Here is a 26,530-nt window from a genome sequence, read left to right on the forward strand (position 1 = left end):
AAACAACATTTTGTGTATGTGAAAACTGTTATAGATCCTGTCCCCACTCAGTCTTCTCTTCTCCAGATTAAACAAGCCCAGTTTTTTGAGTCTTCCCTCCCAGGTCCTGCTTTCTAGACCTTTAATTGTTTTTGTTGCTCTTCTCTGGACTGCCTCCAATTTGTCCCTATCTTTCCTGAAACACGGCACCCAGAAGTGGGCACAGGACTCCAGGTATCAGCATGGAGCAGAGCAGAAGAATTAATTCTTGTGTGTTGCTTACAACAATAACACAGCCCAGAATGGTGGGGTATGGTTTTTTGCAGCAGTGTAGGTAACACTGTTGACTCCCATTTAGCTTGAAATTCACAACAGCACCTTTCTGCAGTAGTTCAGCCTAGGCAGTCATTCTCAGTTTTAAAGGTGGGCAGTGGATTGTTCCTTGCTAAGTGCACCACTTTGCATTTGCCCTCATTGAATTTCATCCTATTAATTTCAGACCATTTCTCCAGTCTGTTCAGATCATTTTGAATTTTCTTCCAAAGCAGGTGTAGCCCCACCACCCCAGCATGGTAGTGGCTGCACCCCTCAGAAGTATTCTCTCTCTGTCATTAGCTAAATCATTGATACTGAACAGCCATACCCTGGCTAGCTCTGACGAAATTAGGGCAATAAAAATAGCAATGGAGCCACCACAGCATGAATGGCAGCAGAGACTAGCAGCCCTGTCCAAGATGCAAAGTACATCCTGGGAGTGGGCAGCCTCCCCACCACTCACCCCACCATGGTCGCACTGCTCTTTCTAGGGTGCAAGCTCAGTCAGAGCTAATGTCTACCCAACCTGCAATGCAGACAGCCCCAGAGATTTGGTCACACACGAAATGAGTGCGCTGGTCCCTAGCTATGGGTCTGGATAGCAAAAAACCCAGCACATTAACGAGAATTAGCTGTATAATACTCCCTGGTAGATAACGTTTGGCATCTGTTTAGCGTCTTTCTTGAGGATCTCAAAGTGCTTTACACAGATCTATCCCATTTCACAGGCAGAGAAACTGAGAGCTACAACCCAGAATCCAAACATCGGGATCGGAACATTTCACGTGTTGGCCCGTCTTGTTCTCTGGCACCCACCAGTGGATGGGAACAGAACGCTGCTTTCCTGATGTCCAGTCCCTGGCTCAAACCACCACGGCACACACCATGGAAACGTGGCAGTGTGTGAGCAGGGCAGGCTCAGGAGCAGCACGGTGTGTGTTTGAGTCTGTGTGCGCACGCGCATAGGGACTTGTGGCCTGTTGTTACTGATGGAGGCCTGGTGTGACTGGGTAGAACAGCCTGGAAAGGCTTAAGGGCTATCAGCCTGTCTAACCTCCAGCCAGGGGTTTAAGGGAAGGGCACGTTTTCTTTCTAAGGGCTGAGAGAATGAGGCAAGGGACTGAAAGCACCTCGGCCAGGTCTGCCCTATAGACTGACTAGTGGATAGCTACATCCTTCCGGGAAGTGAAACATCCACACCCCTGAGCACTGTACTTATACAGACCTTATCTCTCCACACAGACAATGCCGTGCTGTGGGGAGAGCGTCACAACTAGTGCATCTCGCAGAGATGATGTCGTTCAGCTGATGGGAGAGCTTTCTCCAGCTCCTCAGAGCATCTTCACCACCAGTGCTGCAGGGGCGCAGAGGCACCACATGCAGCAGACCTGCTCTTAGGCACAGCACTTGCTTTTTCCCCAGCTGGTGAGGGACCCACCAACTTAGACCAGGATGGCAGAAAAGGCTGCACCAATTCCAGGGTTCTGTGGCCTGCTCAAAGTCGCCCCGTTAGGTCTCAGGCCTCCAGTCAGCACCACTCTCTGGGCTGTGACTCACATCCCTTCCCCTTCAGGTTTTAGTCTTGCAGTGCAGTTTGCAATTCACTGTGCTTATCCCAGCAGGTCTAACCTGAGTCCGGAGTGCTGCTCACTCTGCCCAGGCACAATGACAGCGGTTCCCAGCTCTCACAAAGCACAGTACATTTACTTTTGCACAAAAGCATTACAGAGAAAGCAGAGAATAAAACAACGCCATCTACACACACGCTGTGCTTACCGGCTGTTACCTATCTTCCACATGGAGACCTTAGGAGTTTCCCAGGTTTTCAACCCCGGGAAGCAGGGGTTTGCCTCTTGGCTACAATCTCAGCTCAGTTCATGGATCAGAGACAGTCCCCCCACCCCTGTGGGCCCTTTCCAGCACAAGCTTTTTCTTTGTCTCCAGGGCCTCTTGAACCCCATCTGAACCAGTCTCTGCAGTTCCTCCAGCCAGTGGTACTTCCCAAGAGAAGTAATAGCTCCAGAGGGATGCAGTAAGTAACCCCTCACTGACTTAAGTCCTGGAGGTTGTTCTCTAGCCGCTGCCATGGAGGTAGAATACAATACCTAGCTCCCAAAGATACAGGTAATATTTCCGGACACAAGCATACATTATGAATCCCAGAGACCAGAGCATCTGGTATATCTCACTTTAACAGGTTTTCTATACTTCCAAGGTTGCACATCTCTCGCAGCCTCAGCGGATTGAAATCACTGCAGTAGTGTGTGCAGACACTCTTATGCCAGTGTAAATTAGGTTACGTTGGTGTCATTTCCACCTGCTAATTTGCAGGCTAAACGGACATAAACCAGGGTTAAAATGCCACAGAGTGTTCCCCCACAAAACTGCACTGGTTTAATTCGTTCCCTGTGACATCACTCCTTTAGCTAAACTGGTGCAATGGTGTGTGTAAACAAGCCCTGAGCTGAACTGGCAGAGATGTGCAGATGCTACGGCCCAGGGCAGCAGCAGGTTTGGTACTTCCCTCATTTATCTCCACCGGCAGGGCTGTGGTGGGCCCCAAGAATGACATACCAGTGGGTTGCTGGGTCTGCATTTAGCAGTATCGGCAGAGCTGTGAGGAGGATGGAGAGGGGAGGGGGCTATTACAGGGCAGGATTAAAGTGCATTAGCTGAGCTGTTTGCTGGACTCAGAGCAGGGACTATGGGGCTGAATTCAGGTGTACGGGCCATGCTGCGAGAGAGTAGCTTCACCTCAGCGGAATGTACCCTGCTTGGTTTTGTGGGTAGAAGAAAGACCCTTTCCCCACCTACCCCTTCTCCTTCAGCCCACCAGTCCCCTGCTCCTCCTCTGGACCCTGCCTGCCCTGCTGCTGCCAGCTCTGGGTGGAACTGCTGCTGCTCACACTCACCTGGCTGATGCAGCTGGACTCATTGATGTTGTCAGGAAGCTGGTTGTATTCTTCCTCCCAGCTTGGGAATTTGGGAGGTAAGATGATCTCGACAGAATCCAGGCGGTCCAGGCTCCTGCAGAGCAAAGGAAGAGAGCGACTCAGGGGAAGCCACAGCCCAGCAGTGCTAGGAAATGACAGTGGCAGCCCGTGGGAGTTGGTGACTTCCAGGCAGTGTGGCAAATAGCCCTCAGTGCAAGCAGCTGAGCCTTCCACCCGCAGGGAAGGGCAAATGCTGAGGCAGACGCTGCCCTCTGGCACCCTCCACTGGCTCATTTATGCAGCACAAGGAAAAGAAGCCATCCAGGTACCAAGAACCCAGGACTGAGTCCCATATTGATTGCCTGGAGGCTGGGCTATGCTGAGCTCAGGCAGACGGACCCCACGGCTGGCAGAGGTGTGATGCCTTTCAGAGTGCTGAAATTAAAGGATGGGGGAGTGGAGAGAATAGGTGCCGCCCTTGTCCCTCTCCCCCACATTAATCCAGCGCAGTGAGGGGATTAGCCCAGGCCCGAGGCACTGACCGCTATGCTGGACTCCCCTCCAGTCCCTTCCCCTAGGTTGCCACATTAACAGTGAGCATGAAACTCAGGGGCCACGTGGGCCAGTGACTCCTGAGACAAGGAGTCTTTTCCCCGCTGTGCTAGTGCTGACCTGGGCACATCACCCCCCGACTCTGAGCTTTTCCTCCGGCTCCAGGCTGCCTGCCACTGGGGCTGGTCAGAGGAGGGGGGTTGACGGACAACGACTTCTTCTAGGAGATCCCTGAGCCATTCTAGTCACAAACTCTTCCGGGCAGGGCCTGTCCCTCCCTGCATGGGCGGGCGACACTCAGCACACGGGGCTGCTGAATTACACAGGCTAAAGCGGCCCCTGTAACAGTCCAGTTACCCCGTGCCACACACGCTGCTTACTAGTGCTCTCTTGTGACGCTCTTCTTGCAGCTTGTGCCCTGCTCAGGACACAGGGCTCAGAGCCCAGGCAGTGGGAGGCGTCTGTCGACATGCAATGCTGTGCTGTAGGGAGTGTCACGTCCATACTCTGTTCTATCTACCTCTGTCACTGGGGGGGCTCTCACAACCATTCCGATAGGACACAAAGAGTTGCTGACTCTTGGAGTTTGGTTGCAAGACTTGCAACGTTTGTGGTTTCTCGTTAAGCTCCAGGGTCTGAGCTGGCAGCTCAGCTTTCCTCAGTTTTCTGTAGCTGCAGAGAAAAGCTTGAAAACGGCCCCCTCAAAGCTCCAGCACCATGAGGCAGAGTCTGAAGACCCGCCTGGGTGATTCTGGGGGGACTGATTTATAATTCCTGACAACCGGACACGCCTTCGTTCATTGCACGGATTCCCTCCTCCAGCATGAACGCTGAAGCTAGGAAGGAACAATCATGAAACAGAACAACATTCACCTCAGTTCCCTAGAAGGAACAAGACAGGTGGCCTCTTTTCTGCTTCTCAGGTGTGAGAGGAAGGGGGTGGGATGTGGTGGGAGAAGGGAGATTGATTTATGCAGGACACAGGACAAACAGCGGATCCGGCAGCCTCTATACTCGTTCCACACCTGTGCTAGGCCCTGCTACACACGTTCTAGGCCACATCCCAGAAATCGTAGGCCACATCAGGGGTGTGTCAGGCTAGTGCATGGGATGGTAGATGGCCGTTTCAAAACAATTCTGATTTCTCTGCTCAGGGATGGACAAATCCTCCTGGCCGTACCCCAGACAGGGAAACAGTGTTGGGAAGAATCCAGGACTAACCGGGGCAGTGACTAGGATACAGGAACACTGGCTAATGTCTTGGGACGTGGATTTATACAGAGATGGACACCTGGCAGATAACCCCACATGGCCACTGGGTGGCAGTGCTTCTCCACTGAATTGCTTCTCAGGTACTGAGCCTTGCTGGGCTCGCTGAAGCTGCAGGAATCACAGAGCTCTGAGCCCCTCCCTCCCCGAACTCAGCCAGCCCAGCAGGGGCCTCAGACTGCCACAGGCCATATTTTAAAAGAAAGCCTAGTGACACTTCTGGATGGCTGATCATGGGCAGTGCCATGCAGTGACCCCGGGGGCCTACAAGACAGGCAGCTGGGCTCATTCTGCCAGCCTCTGTGCCGCCACCAGTGCGTAATTCAGGGCCGCTTCCAAGGAGCCCATAAGCAAACAGCCTGGACCTGCTCCTGCTGGAGTCAGTTCAACCTTGCCATTGAGGCCCTCATCCAAAGCCCCCTGACCTCAACAGGAGCCTTCTCACCAACACACATGAGCTTTGGATCTGGCCCTGATGTCCCTGGTCCCGTTGTGATCACCCGCCGCATAATCCCCTCTCTTCCCCTCAGGGCTGTGAGGAAGCCTCCCCCATATCTTCTGCGCCCGCCCCCACCCCTCCAGGTGATTTGGCAAGTATTTGTGTCCAGCCAGTGAACGAGGTGCTGATGGGCAGCCTAGGGAAGAATCCTGTGCCTCCCTCATCCTGCTTCCAAACAGACGAACAGAGGCCACAGGGTTTGCTTCAGTCCTAGAGGTTGAATACCATCTCTCACACTCTCCAACGCATCACTAACAGTGACAGCAACATTATCCCTCATGGTTACCCCCATCACTACCCAGACAACTGTCTGCTGGGAGAGAGAACTTGCCCAAAACTGAGGCATGGTTTACTCAGTGCTTCCTTAGCTTGTCTCAGTTTCCTCTCAGTTTTGCTCCAGAATCTGAAGTGGGTCTTTCCCATGAAAGCTCATTACCTAATTAACAGTATTTGTCTTCAAAGTGTTACCAGACTGCTTGCTTTGTTTTGCCAGGATACAGACTAACAGGGCTACCCCTCTGAGACTATCTCCCTTGGAGGGGCTTGTCTGAGTATGGATGGCAGGATGTCACTTCAAGCTATGGCCTGGAAATTAACAGCCTTAGGCTCCTGCTGGACCAGCAGAGGCAAGAGGATGGGAGCCCCTGGCTGACCTCAGCTGGCCTGCAGGGAGCATCATCCCATACCCTTCCACTGCTTGGCATTCAGTGCATCACTTTCCTCAAACTGTCAGCAGCTCAAGGGAAGCGATTATTTCCCCCTGTTTGGTGTTGGTGAGACAACATCTGGAGTACTGCATCCAGCTTTGGGCCCCACACTATAGAAAGGATGTGGACAAACGGGAAAGAGTCCAGCAGAGGGCAACAAAAAATGAGTAGAGGGCTGGAGCACATGACTTCTGAGGAGAGGCTGGGCCTAGCTAGTTTTCAGAAGAGAAGAAAGAGTGGGGATCCGACAGCAACCTTCAACTATCTGAAGGAGAGCTCCAAAGAGGATGGAGCCAGGCTATTTTCAGTGGTGGCAGATGACAGAAAAAAGAGCAATGGCCTCAAGTGGCAGTGGGGAAGGTCTAGGTCAGATATAAGGAAAAACTATTTCACTACAGGTTGAACGTCTTTAATTTGGAACTCTCTCACCTAGGAACATCCATAATCTGGCATGATCTTAGTTAGCTGGATGACCACCTATCATGGGCGTGGCCAAGTTTCCCATGGTCCCATAAAGTTTGTTTCCAGCAACCCATCTTGGCTCTCAGTGTTCCGGGATGTTATTTAGCTGTAATTTACCCCTAAATGTCTTCTAAGAGCCCAGTCAGCAGTGGACGTGTTGGTAACGCTGCTGGACAATATTGACCTTCTGTGGTCTGGCAAATTCTCTCATTTGGCACTGATCAGATTCCAAGGGTGCCGGACTAGGGAGGTTCAACCTGTCGAAGGGTGGTGAAGCTGTGGAATCGGTTGCCTTGGGAGGTGGTGGAATTTCCATCCTTAGAGGTTTTTAAGGCAAAGCTTGACAAAACCCTGGCTGGGATGATTTAGTTGGGGATGGTCCTGCTTTGAGCAGTGGGTCGGACTCAATGACCTCCTGTGTCTCTGCAAACCCTCATCTTCTACGATTCTATGGTTCTGTGAGGTACTTAAACGCTATTAAGACTTTTTTGCCACTGGGGGAACTGAGGCACAAATGCTTTGCCCAGGTCACCCGATGAGGCTACGTCTACACTTGCATTCCTCTTTTGAAAGAGGAATGCAAACGAAGCAAATCGAAAATGCAAATGAGGCACTGATTTTCATATCTCATGCTTCATTTGCATAATCTCTTTTCAGAAGAGCTTCTTTCAAAAGAAACAAAGCAGTTTACACGGGGCTCTTTCGACAATAAACCCCATCTTCGAAATAGCCCTTCTTCCTATCTTGTTTCAGGAAGAAGGGTTCTTTCAAAGATGGGGTTTATTTTCAAAAGAGCCCCGTCTACCTGAATCTCTTCTGAAAATGAAGCATGAGATATGTAAATCAGTGCCTTATTTGCATTTTCGATTTCCCTCATTTGCATTCCTCTTTCGAAAGAGAGATGCAAGTATAGACGTAGGCTGAGTCTGTAGCAGAGCTGAGATGAGACTCTAGGACTCCCGAGTCCCTGTGCCGCACGTCTGTTCAGTCTGTCAAGAAACTGAGGTTTGGCATCTCCCTATTTAGTCTTGCACTCACCCCGGCACTTTCAGTATGGCAGGTCATATCCCCCTTTCTCTTGGCCAGGAGCAGAGACTCAACCCTGTCTTGCAGCAGACAGTCTTAACCATTGACTTTTCCACCAAGCACAGGTCAGTTTTAATGGGCAACTTTGGGACTGATTCCTACTGCTGGTGAGAAGCCCTGAATGGGCAGGAGCGGTAGCTATGTGCTACGGATGCATGTTGGCTGGTCTGGATCTGAGCAGCCCGGTCCTGGGAGGGGAGGGTACACCAAGCAGGCGGTATCTCGAAATGACTGGAGGTGAGGAAAAAGGCAGAAATGCCAGCAGATGGTGCTAGGCCTCAGGCTATCGCTCGGAGAGGGGTGGAGTGCGCCAGTCTCCAGCTAGTCCTAGGGCAGCCCATGGCTGGAGTGGGGCGTTTTATTTAGGCGGGACACGCCCACTTTGTGCCCACATCTTCCCCTGCCTCGTGCCCACTGTGGAAAGGGTGGGGCCAAGCTGAGAAGGCGAGAGCCGGGCACAGGACAGGATGTGGGACGTGGTACAGGACTTCGGCAGGGACGCGATCTCGGGCTGTCTGCTCTGGAAGCTCTGCCACTGTGCTGCCGTCGGACGTCTGGTGAGGATGCTCTGTGCAGACAGGAGGGCGCACTTCTGCTGGCATAACTACTCCACCTTCGGGAGAGGGGTAGTGCTGCTCTTGGCCACGCTTAGGGAACTGCAACGCACCTGGCTTGTGGGGTGGCTCAGCCGCACTCCTGGGCAACATAAATACCACTGACATAACCTGTAGCGCGGACAAGCCCCTGTTCACTCCCCTTGAGTCCAGCCCTAGGGTCAGAGCGGCGCCGGTCCCTGTGATGCTCAGAGTACCTTTCCCTGCCTGACAAAGAGCACTGTGTGGCTCCAAGCTTGGCTCTCCCCCAGTAGAAGCTGGTGTAACAAAAGCTGTCACCTCCTCCCCTTGGCTTGCTAATGATTGCTAGGCCATGTTTTCACGTTTTCTAGTGCTTTGCCTTAACCAGCCCAAGTGCCAGGGATCACACTGCTCTACCAGGACACCGGGGTGCGGCCTGAGAGCTCCCTGCCAGAGAGCCTGAGTCTTCCCTTGGCTCATTTTCATCTTGTGCCTCCACGTGACTCCTCCCTGCTCGTCAGTGGCCAGACCTGAGGCAGCCCCGTTGTCTCCCCTTTGCTGGCACTTAGCCTTGCTGCTGGATTTCTCTCTTTTGCTCTCGCCTCGGAGGTCAGAGCGTCGCTGTGCTCCCTCGGCTCGTCCGCATTTCCCCGGGGCTGAGGTGAGCTAAGCTGGCTCTGGTACTCGAGGGCCTGATGCCCCCGTGATCTGCAGGGCCTGATTCTCCTTGCCCATGAGTCACAAGAACCCCCATGGAAGTCCCAGAGTTCACAGCGGTGTGGTGAAAGGAGAGCCTCTGGACAGGGGCTGTTACTCCCTGTTTGGTGACCAGATGCTCTCGCAATGCCACCCTCTGCGCCATGCTCTCCCTCCCACCGTATCACACGCTAAAGCTGCATCTCATCTGCAGCCATGGGCTCTGCACACTGCTGCTCCTCACCTCGCTGGTGCCTCTGATTCCTCCCCCCACACGTTAGCTTGTAGTGTCTCAAGCTGAATCACGTTTGGTTAATTTCCTGTCTCCCAGCTACCCGCCTGGTCCCTTGGGGCAAGTTCTCTGTCCTCACTTGACCTGGCTGCATTGTTTGTCTCCATTGTGAATTTCAGTCCAGTGCTGTTGGCACTCAGCAGCAAGACAACTAGTGATGGGAAAGACCACAGATTGGGAGGGAGCAGCTGTCAGTCTCCCTTGCCACCCTCCAGTCACTTGGCTGTGGCTCCCCTCTCCTGCGCTCATCTTTTGCTGCTGTTGTTCTCCACCCAGCTGGGTGACCCACCCAATTCCATCTCCCACGCCATGCACCCTGCTGCCAGTGCCTTCCACTTACAGCTGCTCCCCTGAATCTCTTGGGTTAGCTACAGCAGCACATCAAAGGATGCAGGGGTCCCAAGGCCAGGCTATGAACGTGAACATGTGGCCATGCCAGGAAACACCCTGCTATAAGCCATCTTCCATGTCTCAGCAGCTTCATCTTGTTTAAGCTTCACCCCTCGCTAAGAGCCAGATTCTTCTAGGTGTATACCAGTGTAGCTCCACATACACACCAGAATACACAGTCTCAGGACCTGTCCCTATGTCTGATTCCTACCCTCCGAACCAACATGCCCTGGAGACAGAGATCCCTGTGCAAGTTCTAACAAGGAGGGTTATTTTAGGATCACTAGGGAACAAACAACTGCTCCAGTCTTCCAACTTATCTTCATCTTCCCCATGTGCCTCCTCCTCCTCCTGCTCCCCACTTCCCAGCTCCCTCTGGTGGGGTGCCCTAACCCTGCCCAAACGAGGGCAGCACTCAGAACTTCCCATGAGGCTGACGCTCACACTCAGCCAGAGAAAATGATTGTGATGTCAACTTTAACCTGGACACTGGAGGCCCAGCATGCAATGCTGCAGGTTAGATGTGGATGCCGTCAGTTGGACTCCAGCGTCCACACCTGGGATTGATGCTGAAGCCCCTGGGTGCAAAGCAGCTCTGAGACAGTTACCTGTGTGTGGTGCTCTGCTCACTCAGGGACTGCTGGGTGGCCTTGAGGTAACTCTGCCTCCGAGCCGCAGTTTTCGGAGATGGTTTGGGGCTGGTTTCTGAGTCTTCACTGTCGTCGTCCCCCATGGCTTTGATGTAGCTCCCGCTCCGCATGCGCCGGCATGGGATCTCGTTGTCTTTGTCCCGTGACAGTGTATTGTTCCACTCTCCCTGAGGCACCTGGAAGAACAATGTAGCACCTTGATGCTCTGTGTCTAGGAAGGAAGGAAGGAACCTCTGGGAGGAAGAAGAACACGGGAGCTGGAGGAACCACAGTAGGTCCCTCAAGAGCAGAATCCTGGCTCCAGATGTGGCCAATACCGGACACATCAAAGGAATGGAGAAAACCCCTTGTAGTAATATGTACCGGACCAGCTGTGCTATGTCATACATGGGCAAAACCAGTCCTTCCTGACTCCTAGCATCACCGCCTTATGCCATGAAGCATCATGTTTGATTACCAATACCACAGCATCTAGATTACACCAGCTATCCATCCCTTCCTTGGGCCCAGCTACCTGTACAGTCTCTGCCTCTGAGTTCCTGAGGCAGAAGATGCTGCAGGCTGGCTCTGCACTGCAGATGAGACTCAGCCTTGTGCAACAGGCCAGCGCTCTTGAGTCCCAGCAGAGGCTGAGTGAGCTAGCAGGGTGTGAAGAAATAGCTTGCTTTGAGGAATTCTGCATTTCCAGCTCGCCACTGATTTCACGCAGTGACGTGGTTTGGTTCTCTTGGTATGGGACTGGACACAGGGCTGCAGAGATGCCAGTTTTTAATCTTCCCCAGCCACCACAAATTGTCAGCTTGTGTTTGGTTCATAGAGCAGTCAATGGACTAACACCTGGGATGAGACAGATGGAAGGAGAATAAAGACCATTGACTTAGGCCGGGGTTGGCAACCAAAATAGCAAGAAGAGCCATTTTCTTCCATTTTGGTAAAAAACTCAATAATTCAAGAGCCGTAGTGCATGTGAATATGAGACGGTCCTAAATAAATAATATCAAACCGTACTCTTGGTAACCCGTTTTTAAGAACAGCGCACGCGCAATGATTTGTAACGCGATAGGTGTTTACTGCAGGATGCTCACAAACTTTTTACATATTCCGTTTCCTCACACTTTGCATGTGTGTGTTTGTACTGCTGTATTCCTGACTTTCACACCCGAACCATCTCTCTTTCTGGAGGATGCTAGGGGGAGTTATTCAATGTTTTGAGATCACACATTGTTTGCTATTCAGATAGGAGTTGTTCATTTTGGGGCTTTTAGATGTTCATGGCGTATTGAAAATAATCAGGAGGGGGTTTTTTTTTGTTTTGTTTTTTTTTAACTTTGTGATTATAGAGTTGGGAGCCACAAAGAAGTCCTTAAAGAGGCACTTGCGGCTCTGGAGCCGCAGGTTGCAGCCCCCAGACTTAGTTGGGTCTCACTTTCTAATGCAGGTTGAACTTCTCTGGCCTGGCACCCTTCAGACCTGATTGGTGCCAAATGAGAGAATTTGCCGGACCACCGGAGGTCGATATTGTCTAACAGCATTATCGACAAATCCTGAGCTCAGACCCCAGCTCCTCCTTCAAGTGCTGCTCATGGCCATACCCCTCTTGAGCCCTACGTGTTGCTGGTTTGGAACTGGTACCAGAGAGGAGTGAAGTGCTGCCAGTGACCATCACTTGAGCTGCAGACTCCACCTCGGCTGAAGAGCGAATCCCATTTACCTCCCTCCAGGGCTGCTGAGAGGATGAAGTAGTTACTGTTTGCTCAGTGATTGGAAAGGCCAAGTGCGTCTCATGCTGAAGTGCCCTCAAACAGAAGGGCCAATGTGAAACAATGCTCGTCCTCTTGTTTGCATCCTCCAGCCCAACACCCTGCTTGAAGGAGAACGGTCTTTTCTCGTGAAGTCCCCTAGGGGTGCTTTGTGACACAGGAGTTGTCAACATGGGGTCACAAACAGCTCTGGGTGGGGGAGACCTGGGGCGGGGGTCTGAGCCCAGGAAGGCTCCCACTTTAACCAAGTGTGGATGCCGCTTGATTGTGCAGCTTTGCTGTGCTGTTGGCATTTCATCCCCACTCTCTGTGACCACAAGTAGCTGGGGTCTGGGTCAGGCTCGCTGGGGGTTTTCACTGGAAAAAAAAGCCAACCAGACCGAGTCCCGAAGTGGCCCCTTTGGGTAGCAGTTGGAAACTCAGGGGCCTAGTGCAGAGCAACATGCTTGAAAGGAAAGAGAGCGGAGGTAGGGACGCAGGAATTGTCAGAGAAGGTCAGATCAGTGGCCCATCTCAGCTGGATCTGGTGTCCGAGAACCAGCTGCTTTCAGGAAAAGAGAAGACGCAGGAAAGCTACAAATGGCCAAGGATCTTTTAAGCTGCTCTTGAGCCATGGTTCCGTGTGCTCCCTGCCTCTGTCCCGGCAGTGAGCAAGGGGCCAATACCCTGCATAGGAAGCTGGAGATTGTCATGGGGAATTTCTATCACCACTATGCGGCCTAATTCCTGGTGTGTCTCTTTACAGCTGGGCAAAGGGCAGCCCAGGCCCAGCACAACGTGCTGGTGCAGAGGACTGTGTTAGACCCCATCACTGTGAGGGCTGGGCTGAACAATGCCCCTGCGGGTGCCCCTGCAGCTCCTGTGGGTGATTCTGGCTGAAATCTGAAACAAGTCCCATGAGAGCCAGCAGGGCTAGGACCCACTCTCTGAGGGGTGAGCTGGCTCAGGCAGTTATTTCCCATCAGAGGCAGAGGCTCCAAACCAGAGAAATGACAACATTGTGCTCGAGGAGGCCCAGCCTGTGGGCTTTACCATGGTGACAAACACCACTCGCTTTGGGCTGGGGTTTGGTCCTGGGTTTCTTGGCCTTCCGAAGACTCCCTGGCCCTCTGTCTGTCAGTACCCCCAAAACCCACTTGCCCCTGGTCAGCCCAGGCTGGGTTCCTCCAGCTGCTGGGTAGGGAGCCCCCTGAAGAGGAGGTGATCAGCTGCTGCCACAGCAATGGGCTCTGAGGCTGCCAAACTCCTGACACTTGTGACTCACTCAGTGCAAAGCTCTGGTGGGGAGAGATTTGTGTCACCTGCCCCAGCCCCAGTTGCTGGCTCAACCTCAGGGAGTGCTTTACCTCCGTGACCTCCACCTCAGCCCCAGAGTGTGGTGCAGGCTGTGTGCCACAGGACAGCATGGCTGTCCAGACGGGCTACAGGAGCTATTTGGGAGCCACCATGGCTCTGTAAGATGTGGCTGCTACCTGCTGCGCGTCCCAGGGCTGGTGAGCTGGCTCTGGTGATGGATCGCCCTAATAACAGCCCTGTTGTCCTGCGATCACTGCCGGGGTGATTGGCTTTGACCTTTCCTAATGAAGGTGACAAGACACTTCTGGAAGCACTTTTACATCAGCAGCCTCCAAGCCATGTCTGACTGGAGACTGGATTTCTGCGCCCGCTTGCTCCACACCATGCTAATTACCTGTCGGGTGCACTCACCAGCCCAGCACTGACAGCCCCTCTGGCACCAGCCCGCACAGCTGTGCACCTACCACCGGGCTGACTGCTTGGGAGCAGAGGGAGACCAAAACCCAGCAAGGGAAATGGAAACCTTCCTCTCTCAGCTTGCTACCAGCCCTGGAGACCCGGTGGGAATGCAAAGCAGGGGAGCGCCTGCGAGAAGAGGCAGTGAATGGCACCCCCCGATGGGCAAATGCAGGCACCTGAATGTACAGTTTCAAGCCCTAGCCAAGATCAGAGCTCCACGGTGCGAGGTCTGTACACGCTGCTAGGGTCCCCGCCCTGGAGAGTGGCTCTGCGGGGTAAGACAAAGCATGGGAGAAAGGAAGGCTTGCTGCCCCCTGCCCCCCTTTGCAGGCCGGGAGCTGCAGCACAGAGAGGGTAAAGCCACGGCTTGCAAAACCAACTTGTGAGCTTGGGCACCCAACCTGAGACACCTTAAAGGGGCCTGGCTTCCCAGGGCAGCTGCCCAGCACTTTCATAACCCCCTCAAAGGGCAGGTCTGCACTAGGCTGAAAAATCGATCTACGATACGACAATTGTGTAGCTGGAATCGATCAGTTTTTCTGACTGTCCACACAGAGGGTGGCTGATGGGAGAACTTTCCTGTTGACCTATCTTACTCCTCACGAGGATGAGGAGTACCAGGGCCGACCGTAGAGTCCTGATGGGTCGATTTTGCATGTCCCCACTAGGTGCGCTAAATCGAACCCCAGAAAATTGATCCCGAAGGAGTCGATCTTCCAGTAAGTGTAGACGTACCTCAGACATGTTGGGCTGGCACAGTCACACATCACTGGAAAATTGTGATGTAAGTGACTCACTCAACAGACCCAGAGGAAGGGTAGGGATAAGAACTCATGTCTCCCTAGGCTCAGGTCCCTGCTCTAAGTGGGACGACCTGCTAGGTATAGGTGTCACAAGCTAACACAGCCCCTTATGCAGCAGGGGGGCTGGATATTCTGAGAGGCCACCTGAGTAATGTCTTTGAACTCTATTGCCCAACAGCTCCTTGCTGGTGCAGCCTTTTGACAAAGCCTCAGTGCCTCCACACCAACACAAGATATGTACCACAAAACACCCTCTGGGTGACAATCTCCGTTGACTTCACTGACTAGAAACCAAGGGACACACTGCGGCAACCATCTGCTTGTTGTGGTCCATCTCTCCTTCCCTCCCTCCTCCCCTACTTTGTATCCTGCCAAAGCAGAAATCCAGATGCAAAGGTCAAAGCCTCCTCAAGGTGCTCAAACAACCAGTTCAGGGGCACCAAAGTCAAAAAGCTCTTTTGGTGGACAGCAGTTGGATGTGATGCACCAGAGTGGAATAAACAGGTTTAGTCATTAGTGATTGCACAAGGCCAGTAAAAAGATCCTTGCCAGTGTCCCAGATACTTCTCGCTGGCACAGTAGTAGGTTTTTAAGGGATTCAGGAACCTAAAGACTCAGATTTTCAGACATGCCTGAGCAACCTGGTGGTTTTGAGAACTCCACAGGGCAACTCTCTGCAGACAAATTCCTTTAAACCCCTGGTTCATAGTCCCAGAGCTCTGCCCTCTTGAGATGAGTGAAGATCAGGGACCAGACCCCCAGGTGATGTAAACGGCAGCTGCACCACTGAGCTCTAGGCTGACTGACAACAGCTGAGAATCTGGCCCCTAGATGCAGCCTCTGGTGTTAAAGAAACAGATCCTGTGCCCCAACCCAGTGGAAAAATAAGGTGACGGTCACTGGGTTTCCTAGTTCTCTGCTACATCATCTTGCTGCTGTTTCCATGTCAATAAAAAGAGCCAGGCTGATGCGCCTCTCACTTATATGGGAGTAAATCAGAAGGAACTCTGCAGAGGTCAGTGGGGTTACACCAGGGTGAAAGCAGTGGGAGTGAAAAGAGAGTGAGGTGCCCAAAGCCTAAGTTAGGGCGGGGTTTATGGGCAGAGCTCTGACAGGGTGGCTGAGCGCCTCTGACGGTTGGTTTAGGGAGCTGGCTGGGGGCACACCCTGGGTACTCTGAAATAAGAATTAAGCATTTGAACAAGAACAACAATGAAACCAGGTCGCTTTGAGTTTGTCCCTGCTCAGTCAGTACCATGTGATGGCCGTTTGGTGGTGTACATTAGAGACCTCACTTCAGCTGCTAATGTAATTGACCCACTTTGGCAGGAGAAGCGTTAAACTTACCCCGGGAGAGGGCTGAGGCAGAAAGAGCCAGCAGTGGGGGCAATTAGCTGCCAACCAGAGCTGCAGCTAATTTGAGCCCAGCGGAGGGCTGTATAAGCAGAGGGTTCCTTGAGCGGAGGAAAGATGAGAAAGTTCTTGCTCTAGCTGTGGACCAGCAGGGACCCAGCTGCCAGAGAAACTACAGGGGCTTCCTAATACAGAGCAGGGCTGGAGGAAGCAGGCAGAGCTGGCCAGCCAAGCCCTAGGCCGCAGGGCTGAGACAAGGCCTGAGGGCACTAGGCCTGCAAGAGGGCGGACGGTCCAACACCACCTTGCCAACGAGTGGCCATTTGAGGCTGCAGTTTGCCCCGAGCTCAGGAGCGAGGCGATGACAGGCAGCGGGTCGCTGAGGCACAGTGGGTATACGGCAGCGGTGTCCAAGAGAAATTGAATGGATCGCCACATCCTCCCCCCGGCCCATCCGCCCAGCTAGGCACCGCCCCCCGAGATTACTCATCGGAGCCACCGTGCGACTGCCCCACAGAGGGAGCCGCCCCACGGGGCCACTGGAGTCCACGGCTTGGAGCTGCCGCCGCTGCCACCACATGCTTGTCCCCCCACGTGGCGGGACGTGTGTGCGTAGAGGCAGGAGGGGCGCCCCCCGTGTGAGCCGCGTTCGCTACATCCCGCTGCCCCGTTTGCCACCTGCGGCGAGCGGGGAGCGCGTTGGACTCCACGGTTCTCGGGGCCTGCGGGTCCCTGTGAGGGAAGGACCCAGAGGGCGGGGGCGCTGGGGCAGGGCAGTAGCCTGAGAGAAGGGCATTGTGGTCTGGGGGGGGCCGGGGGGCAGGTGCTGGTACAAGGGGAGGGAGCACAGCCATGGAGGTAACAGCCGGCGAGGCACGGCCGGAAGTGGGCATTCTAGCGGCTGTAGAGCTAACGCCTCAGTGACCAGCAGGAGGAGCCCTGCCTCCTGCACTTCACCGCAGAGCCCTTCCTGCAAGGGGACAGCCAGGTGCACAAGAAACACCTTCCACTTGCAGTGCGGCACAATGGGAACTCGCTGCTTCATGCAACCTTGTCAGAGCGGGGGATGTCCCCTCACCTAAGCAGAAGTAAGACAGAAGTGGACCATGGCTCCATCCCCAATCATCTGAATCAACTCGTAAACCCCTTCAGGACCACACGACTACAGGGGGGGCGGGAAGAGGAGCATCAGATCAGCACTCCAGGCACATCCCTCTGCACCTGGTGACTCCTTTGTCACCCCTCCAGCGTGGGGCCAATGACACAGCCCTGCGTCCAGACGCCTCACCGAGGGCTCGTTCCACTGCCAATGGGACGAGTCCCACAGACTTTGCTGGGTCAGGCACTGGCAGCTGGGAAAAGCTCTGAAGGGCCAGAGGAGCCCTTGGTAACATGGAGCTGGCCCTCGGTGTCTGGAACCCACAGGAGGGCTGGCTTCTTGGTGAGACCTTAGGACCCTTCTGGCTAGGCAGTGAATAGCCGCTGGCCAGGCTCCTAGAGTCTGGGGGCCCTGTGCCTGGGCCTGGTCGTGCAGAGCTTAACTGGAGGATTTAAAAACATTCAGTGGCCCTTTTCAATGCTCAAACCAGGCCTGTGGTTACTGGGGGAGGAGCTGCACCAGGCCTGTGCCAGAGCTCGGGGTAGGGCCTGCTGTAGCTCCTCCCTCAGTAAACACTTCTTAGCTTATGGGGCAGCTGGTTCAGGACTGAGCTGTCTCTTCTGGAGACCCCCCTCAATGCCGCACACACCCTGGAGCTGTGGGGAAGATCAGCCCTGTGGCTGGAGCCTGGCTTTGCCCCTTAGGCCCATCTCCAGTTTTACCCAGGACTCCTGCAAGGCATGGCTGCCTTCCACCAGAGCTCCTTTGGGAGCCAGGGAGAGGCCACCTCAGTCACTGCACTGCACTGCTCCCCAGGAGTACATAAGGCAGGCACCCAGTAACAGAGCAAGCAAACAGCAGGGTCTGTTTGGAGTTTGCCCATGTCCCTGACAGAGGACACCCCTCCCTGCCCTCTGCTGTTCAGTGCACGGCCTTCTCTGGCTGACAATCATTGTGAGAGCTCAGCACTGCTGCTTCCAGAGCACCTAACCTAGGTTACCTGAGGCACGTGACTTTCTCCCGCCCTCCAGACCACCCTCAGGGGATGCAGGAATTGTCTGGGTGAGTGTGAGCACTTGCAGCAGACTCTTGCTCTGGGCTGGCTTTGCAGAGGGGTAGAACCCTCTGTGCCCAAGGGAAACTCAGCCCACACCATGAGGCTTTGCCTGGCTTTGGGGAGGAGAGATGGGCTCAACCAACTCTTACCTGCCGCCACCTGAGCCTACACAGGTGGCCCAAGGCCACTCCGTGCTCAGCCTCGTTTGCCAGTGAACTCACAGTAACACCTTTTGCACCACAGCTCAGCTCCCTGCCCCTCCTGACGCCCCAGATATCTCATCTCAGAAGTCGGATTCAGCCCACGACCATCACTGCCATAGGAAGTGTGGGGACTAAACCCCAGATCCTAGGGTGATACATGAGGAGCAGCCCCCTTGTTGGGATGTGGCCCTGGCTGCTGCTGCTCAGACAGTTGCAGGGACAGTCCACAACCCATCCTGCCGGGTGTGTAGTCCTGGCTCGTGGTTGCATAGCTTGGACTAAGGAACCATGTCCCAGCGGCTGCACCTCTATCTGCTTCAGCAGAGCTGCACCGATTTATACCAGCTCAGGCTCTGGGCTGCCTGCCTCCTCTCTGTGCTGGACATACACTTGTGGCCACAGCCCCGGTCAGATTCTCAAGCAATTCATGAGTGGAGATATACATGTACCTGGAGAGCTCATTGAGTCCAGTCCCGTCCCCTGAACTCACAGCAACATCTGTCACCATCCCTGACCGATTTTTTTTTTTTTTAAATCTGACCTGCCCCAGACCCTTGAAAGACCCCTGCAGGGCCGAGCTCACAGCCTGGGATTTACCAGGCCAATGCTCCAGCCACTGAGCTGTAGTAGTTCACTAGCTATTTCACAAGGCGATGGGTCCTTTTACCTGGAGAGCCTCTTGCAGGCCAAACTTCCCGGGAAGCAGTAATGATTTAGGAAAAGAGCCTGGAGGATCTGGCCAGGTGACTTCAGGAGGGCTGGTGGCTGGGAGCCTGTGTGTGTGGGAGGGGCTTCTGTTACTCCCTGTGATTTCATGCTGTTCTCACTGGCACTGCAGCTTTCCCTGTGTTGAGTATTTAGTGCGGGGTGGGCTGGGAGTGTTTTGTGGCTGCTGATTTCACCTGGTAACCAAAGGTAACCCACAGGAAAACAACTAACAACGTTCCCGGCCCAATAAATCCCCCAGTCACTTGACCTGTGGGAAGTGGAAGACAGGGCTGAGGCACAAGCTGCTTTTCAGTATCTGATTGTGCCTTGAAAGCCACAAACCCACTGCTGGAAGAGCCACTGAGGCTGGGGCCCCCACATGACTTTTGCCGGTGGCCTGGGACTTTTCTTCCCCCCAGACTCCCTGTCAGCTTCTGTGTGGGGCTCAGGGTTTTCCACTCCCAGAGTCCCAACTTGTGCTGCTTCTGCTGGGGGCTTGCAGCTTGAGGCTTCCCCCACAACCCCCACATAGCTTCTGCCTGGAGCAGGGGCTTCCTTCCCACACCCCTGCAGGGCTTCTACTGGGCTTGAGGATTCTGGGGGCTGGCGCAGAGCTATGGAGGATGAGAGCTCCTCTCCACCCCCAGCCTGGCAGGAGGGAGCCCTCATGAGTGGCTGGCTGCAGGCTGAGCAGACCATGTGGAGCGAGAAGGGAGAACGCAGCCCTGCTGCTGCTGGCAGGACAGAGAGGCAGGGGTAGCCAGCAACAGTACCAGCCAGGCTGCAGCACAGCAGCAGCAGAGCTGAATAGGGCCATACTTAGGCATACAGGAACATGCAGCTGAGAAGGGGCACCTGGGAATTTGGTACCCCAAATTTCCAGGTGCTCTACACAGCTGCGTATTTGGCGTATGCCTTGGGATGGCCCTGCACTGATGTCTCTGATGTGATTTGCAAACACAGCCCAGTGGCTTACACCCCACGGCCGGCATTCCATTTTTATTCTCCTAAGCATACTTAGGTTTCGTGTTTTAAGTGGCACCTGTTGATATCCACTTCCTGGGCACTACAGTGCAAGTAAGTGAGATTTGCACAAACACCATCCTATATCGGAAACCTACTGTACTTACCTACATGCCTCCAGCTTTCACCCAGAACACAAACATCATCCATTGTCCACAGCCAAGCCCTAAGATACACCCACTTTTCCTCCAGTCCCTCCGACAGAGACCAACATTGACAGGATCGCTATCAAAACGACCGTACCCACCTTGGGAAGTGAAGAAACAGATTGACAGAGACAGGTGGGTACTATTGGACGGACCCAACAAAGACAGCAATAAAATGCCACCAGTAGCCCACAGCTAAACCCTCTCCAGCGCATCATCAGGGATCTACAACCTCCCCTAGATGACGATCCCTCGTGCTCACAGATTTTGGGAGACAGGCCAGTCCTCGTCTACAGGCAGCCCCTCTACCTGAAACAAATACTGACCTTCAGTTACGACACACCACACTGCAGAAACACTGATCCAGGGACAAACCCCACTGTCAACTCTGCACACACATCTACCCTAGTGACACTGTCATAGGATCTAACCACATCAGCCACACCATCAGGGGCTCATTCACCTGCACCTCTACTAATATGACATAGGCCATCAAGGGTGAACGGTGCCCCTCCGCCATGTACATTCTCTACGCAAAAGAATAAATTAATGTAAAACAGACTTTAAGAACAATACTATACAAAACCCAGTAGGAGAGCCCTTCAACCACCCTGAGCCCTCAGTAATAGACATGAAAGTTGCTATAATTGAGCAAAAACCTTCAAAACCAGACTGCAGCATGAAACTGCGGAGCTGGAACTCCTGCACAAATTTGATACTATCGGACTGGCTCTGAACAGACAGAGTGTTTTCCCCCGTTTGGTACTCTGAAATTCAGTGGCACCAACAGCTGCCGTGGGCACTGAAGCAAGGTGGTGGGAGGCCCAGTGCCCTGCCCTGGAAGGGGTGGAGCCAAAGGCAGAAAGGGCCATGCCTAGGGCATTTGGTCCTCTGCACCACCTGAGCCCCGGCACTGGGCCTCATCCTCCCTCACAGCCACATGCAGCAGTTCTGCCAGGTCAATTCAAAGGGGCCTGGAGCTCTGTCCGCCACTGCCTAAGTAGTAGCAGTGGAAGGTGGAGCTCTGGGTCCCTTTGAAATGCTGGGCCTGGGGGCATCTGTTGGGAGTAGGCCACATCCACCCTGACTGAACTGACCTCATCAGTACTGGTCTTCCACATAGTGATGTAACATTCCCATCTTCTCATGTAAATACAGTAGGGTCCCAACATTCGCAAGGGTTCTGTGTTCAGGGTGCAGAGCCTGGGGTAAGCAGTGGCTGCCAGCGCTCCCTGCCTGGTGCCCCAGGGAAGTGAGGCCACTTGTGAATAACTGAATTTGCGAATGCGGCAGTGGCAAATGTCGAGACCCTACTGTATATCCCTGCCAAACTGAAGCTTCCGCTCCTCGCGTCGGACTAGGTGGGCTCCAGCTCAGGAAACCGTATGCCCAAATAAGTTTGTTAGTCTTCAAGGTGCCTCAGGACTCCTTGTTGGTTTTGCTGAAAGAGACTAACACGGATACCCCTTGGAAACTTGTTGAAATATTGACATATCTGACCATACTTGTCCAGCACCATTTGAACACTGGACCCCTCAACATTAAATGATCAGCTGCCACCACACGGGCTAAAGGACTAAATAACTAGGGGGGTGGTAGCAGTAGGCTTTTATCTTTCAATGTGGATGAGCCACGTAGGGGAACACACAGCACAGAGTGCACCAGTGGTTTATCATGTTGGTCTGGAACACGCGTGTCATTGTGGGCACAACTCAGCTGCCCTTTTCTGGAACTTTTGGGTCATGGTAAATTGTTGTCATTGTATTGCAGTAGGACCTAGCAGTCCCACCCCTGGACTTAGCGCTCAGCAGTCCAGATGCTGTACAGACACAGAACACATCAAATTAGTGGGTGAAACTGGGTTGTTTTCATGGTAACAAGAGCTTTGCTCTGAAGAATCACATTTGCAATGGGTCTTGGGCCAGAAAACAATACTTTGCAGGTGCACCTGAAATGGGCCAGGGAGCCCTGGAGCTACCCTTTCTGGCCAAGCAATCTTGGGGCATCCTGGGCACACGTGGCTGCACCAGGGCCCTTTGGAGCTATGCTTTTAAAGGCCAGCTGGGTCTTCGATCAAGACTTGATCTGCAGTGGCTGTTTATTCCCCTGGCTGGTTACACCCCAGCAGGCTGCCCTGTAAACAATTCTGTTCTGAGGGAGGAGGAGAGAAATCAGGATGACCTGAGCTGATGGATAAAGAAGCAGGAACACATTAAGTCTTTGGTGCCTCGAGGCTTCCTGAACCAGAGCCCTCCCTACCAAGAGGACCATCAGCCTCACAGAGAGCAGAACAAACCCCAGAGCGGCACCCACCTGCAAATAATGATAGGCTAAGTCTTGCTGGCAGGACTTGGATTTCAGCAGGGCTTTGTCGATGGTGGCAGAGGCCTTTTGGCACATTTCCCGGGCATGGCTAAGGGTAAGTGTGGACCAGGAGCCTCTTTTGATGTAGTTGGAGTCGTTGCTGATGGGGATGTTGGTGCAAGGGGTGACCTTGAGGTCGTTATTGCTCTTGGAGGATTTCAGCATGTGCTCGCTGATGGTGTTATACGCGTGCATGAAGTACGTAGGCTGGCTATGGTCAGGTTGCCTGCCCAGGGTCATGAGGCCCATTGGGTTGCGATAGCTGCAGGTGTCACTGTCTAGGTTGTCATCTGAGCTCCACCAGCCTGATATGTTGGACCTAGGCCTGCGCTTGGTCTCTGTGGTCTTCGCCCGGTCTTTGCTCTTGCTCCTCCGGTTCTGCTTTGGGTCCTCTGTGCCTTTTTTGCCATTCACACTGCCCTTGGTGGGGCCCTCTAGGGACTGCGACTTGGCAAAGAGCTTCTGGACAGAGTGGACCAGATGTCGGATGCGCCCGGGGCTCTCACTCCGGTGCTTGGAATCGCTCCTCTGGAACTGGAGGGTGCTGAAGCCATCCCGGTGGATGGGCAGCTGCTTCTCAAATTGGTCCAAGAGATTTGCGGGGAGGCGATTGATCTTAGTGGCTTGGGCATGGCTTGGAAAGGGGTTCTCGTCCGGTACCTCAAAATGGGAGTTGTAATGGATCCGGGGAAAAGTGCTGCTGTTGGAAATCTGGTTGTTAAGTGGGAGGAGACAGTCACTGTGGAGGGAATTCTGGGCTGGAAACCGTGGGTCCATGGGGTAGGGGTCGGTGGGACTAAGGAGGTAAGGATTCCTGTCTTGGGAGGCATAAATAGAGTCCTGAGGGGAGTCCAGGTTGTCAGAGAGGTGGCGGCTCCTGTTATCTCCTAAGCCCTTCATGGTCCTGCGGTTTCCTATAGCATCACTTCACAAGTGACCCCAGGAGGCTTCTTGCTACTTCTCCCTTTGGTCCCAATCCTGCAGCCACAGAGACAGAAAAGATGCACACATCACTGGAAGGAAAGCTCGCCCCAAGCTCTCAGTCCCTTAGGCCCTTCCACCCCGCTCCTCCCCAAAGCATCCCAACGAGCACCTGGCACATGTGAAAAGTAAAGACAACAAAGCTTATCACAGAGCTGGTGAGGGAGGAGAAGAAAGGACAGGAGACAGGACATGAAGAGATGGGAGCAGAGATGGCACCGTGAGAGGCTCAGACATGGAAGAACAGTCAGGATGAGGTGTTAGAACAACAGGAAGCGGGCCAATTAATGTTCCCTAGCCATATTTAAGAGCCATGTGGACCCCAGAGCTCAAATGCAAACTACTTAACACAGGCAAGCTGCTATTTTTTGGTCTCTGCGTGGGTTCATTCAACAGGGCTCAGTCCCCAGCCACATAACTAGAGCTAGCAGCTGGACTATCAGAAAAATCACAGACATCTGTCCCGTTATTTCAGGGGGTTGAACAAAAACCTGCTGTCAAATACTGTGCCAGGGCCTTGCCAGAGACAAGGAAAACGAGGAGCTGGGGACCAGATTGGCTCTCTGTCGTGTGGCTATTCAGGTTTCCGTGGTTACCGGATCTCTTAAAGGAGGTGATGGACCGGATGTGTGTTTGGCAGGGAGACAGGGTGATGTGACGGGATGGCAAACGTCTCTTCTCAGACAAGTACATGACCACATTATCCAGTATGTCAGAGGAAAATACTTCTGTACATATGGCCAGAGCAATGGTGTTACCGAGACACTCGAGGGCCTGGCCTGAGGATTTTCTGCTGCTCAGTTATAGCTCCAAGGTTCAAGTCCCCACTGCCTGGATAGATCACCACTCCTTCTGGGACGGGGCTGTACTTTGCCAGGTTTTCCTGTAGCTCCAGCTGGAGATACAGGCTAGCAGGGGAAACCCAGACCTGGTTATCAAGACTCCTGGGTTCTGCTCTCAGCTCGGCAACACACCTGGTGTGTGTCTTAAACCATCTTTTCCAGGGTGGGCAATAAGTTGTAATGGAGGGGACAATCCAAGAATTTGGTAAGTGGCCGAGGGCTGCACTCTTTTATGATATTAATGGAAGAGGTGCGGGGTGTGGGATGCGGGGGTGGGTGTGGAAGGAAGTTTCAGATAGGGGATTGGGGAGCAGGAGGGGACGTGACATCAGGGAGGGAGTTTGTTAAAGGAGGGAGTTGTGAGCTGGCGCAGGGGATTGTGTGCAGGAGGGGGTGCAGGTTCTGGGAGTGGGTATGGGTGTAGGAAAGGATTCTGACCTGGGGGAGGGCTGTAAAAGGGGGTGCAGGATCTGGGAGGGAGTTGTGACCAGGGCCAGGAGTGCAAAAGGGCGTTCAGAGGTTTTGGGTTGTGACCTGGGGCAGGGTGTTGGGAGGAGGTAGGTTGTGGAGTGCCTGGTGTAGGCTCCCTGCCTGACACAGCCACACACATTGCACACAATGGTCAGCTGCTCGGGCCATGTTCATCTCTGTGCCACACAACCCGTGGGGGACGGGAGCGTCACACACTGCTTGCCCCACACGCACAGTCCAGGCAGCTCCCATTGGCCAGTTTCTGGCCAAGGGGAGTTGTGAGGATTGTGCTGGGAGAGGGGCACTGCGCGAAGATGCACATGGCCCCGGCAGCTGGCCACTCTGAGCAGTGTATGGGGCCACAGCAGGCAGAGAGGCTGCCCAAGAGCCCTGCTGGGCCACAGGACACTGGCAGCCCAGAGTATCATGGCGGGCTGTACTGGAAAGTTTGGCCCGCAGGCCATATTTTGCCCACCCTGATCTATCATCCTGCACGGGACCTTGAAAGAGAAACTGCGTAAGAGTGGAAATGAGGGTAACACAGCCAGCAAACTAGGAAAGAATCATCACCACTGACTAGCCGGTTTTCACTGCCACGCTGAGCAAAGCCGGTATGAATGCTGGAAAGCAAATGAGATTTTTCCTAATTGTTCCAGTGCTAAAACTCTAAGCTGGGATTTGGACCATACCCCAGGAAACTTGTTTTTAAACGTGTTCAGATGGCCTCCTTTTAAGCCACTCAGCGCCTGCTGGTCGCGGAAGGAAAGGCTCTGCAACCAGAGCAAAAGTACCTTATCTTGTTCACCTCACCAATACCTGCCCTCCATTTGAATCCATATGAGCCCCACCCAGGCTCAGTCCAGCTGATGCCTCCCCAGAGGGAATCTCGCTGATTGTCCCAGCACTGATGCTGTTCCCACTCCCAGGCAACACCTGATGACCCTTGTGGCACAGCCAGTTGACCCCCCCCACCCCGCACCCCTCTACGCATGGGAAATCCAGCTGCTTACACTCCACTGTGACTCCAGTTGGCCCTTGGAGTGAAGCCCACTGAGCCTTCCGTAAAAGCAGGCGATCTCACCCATAGCATAGATGATGAATCCTCACCTATGGCAAGCTGGCCAATCTCACCCAGCGTCAGCTGTGTTAGTGGGTAGTCAGGTGTATGTATGGACCCATTGATTAGACGCACATGACAAGTTAAGACTTGTCCCTGCAGTAAGAGGCACATTAGCCCAGTCCCATCAAACAGAGGGATCTGACATTGCCTGGGGAGTTCTCTTGAACCTTCATGGATATGTCTTTCGAGGGCGCAGCCTAGGGCTGGCTGTGGATGATGATGGAGGGATGCTTGAGAGGAGGGACTATAAGAAGAACGTTCAGTGAATGGCCAGGAGTTTGCTCCTCTTCCACTCAGGCACCTTTAAGGAGCTGTCTGTGTCGCTAATGAAAGGTAACGTTCCCTGTCTGTTTTGCAAGCCTGTCACTATACGCAGAGCTGCTCGAGCAGCCAGGGCAATGCGCTGATGAAAAGACAGGCACAGCTCGCAGAAACGCAAA

General features: G+C 53.7%; 1 protein-coding gene across 2 annotated transcripts in view; it reads right to left on the reverse strand.

The window, feature by feature from the left end:
* Nucleotides 1-26,530, reverse strand: part of DLGAP4 (DLG associated protein 4) — a 133,396-nt gene that overhangs the window by 79,727 nt on the left and 27,139 nt on the right. For both annotated transcript variants that reach the window (XM_075011398.1, XM_075011397.1), the window contains exons 3-5: nucleotides 22,626-23,654; nucleotides 10,364-10,581; nucleotides 3,207-3,321 (exon numbers count right to left, since the gene is read on the reverse strand). In XM_075011398.1, the coding sequence (XP_074867499.1) occupies nucleotides 3,207-3,321; nucleotides 10,364-10,581; nucleotides 22,626-23,576 (1,284 nt within the window). In that variant the 5' untranslated portion in view covers nucleotides 23,577-23,654. The remainder of the gene's footprint in view (nucleotides 1-3,206; nucleotides 3,322-10,363; nucleotides 10,582-22,625; nucleotides 23,655-26,530) is intronic.

This window comes from Carettochelys insculpta, chromosome 17, assembly GCF_033958435.1.
Source record: "Carettochelys insculpta isolate YL-2023 chromosome 17, ASM3395843v1, whole genome shotgun sequence".
Classification (NCBI taxonomy): domain Eukaryota; kingdom Metazoa; phylum Chordata; order Testudines; family Carettochelyidae; genus Carettochelys; species Carettochelys insculpta.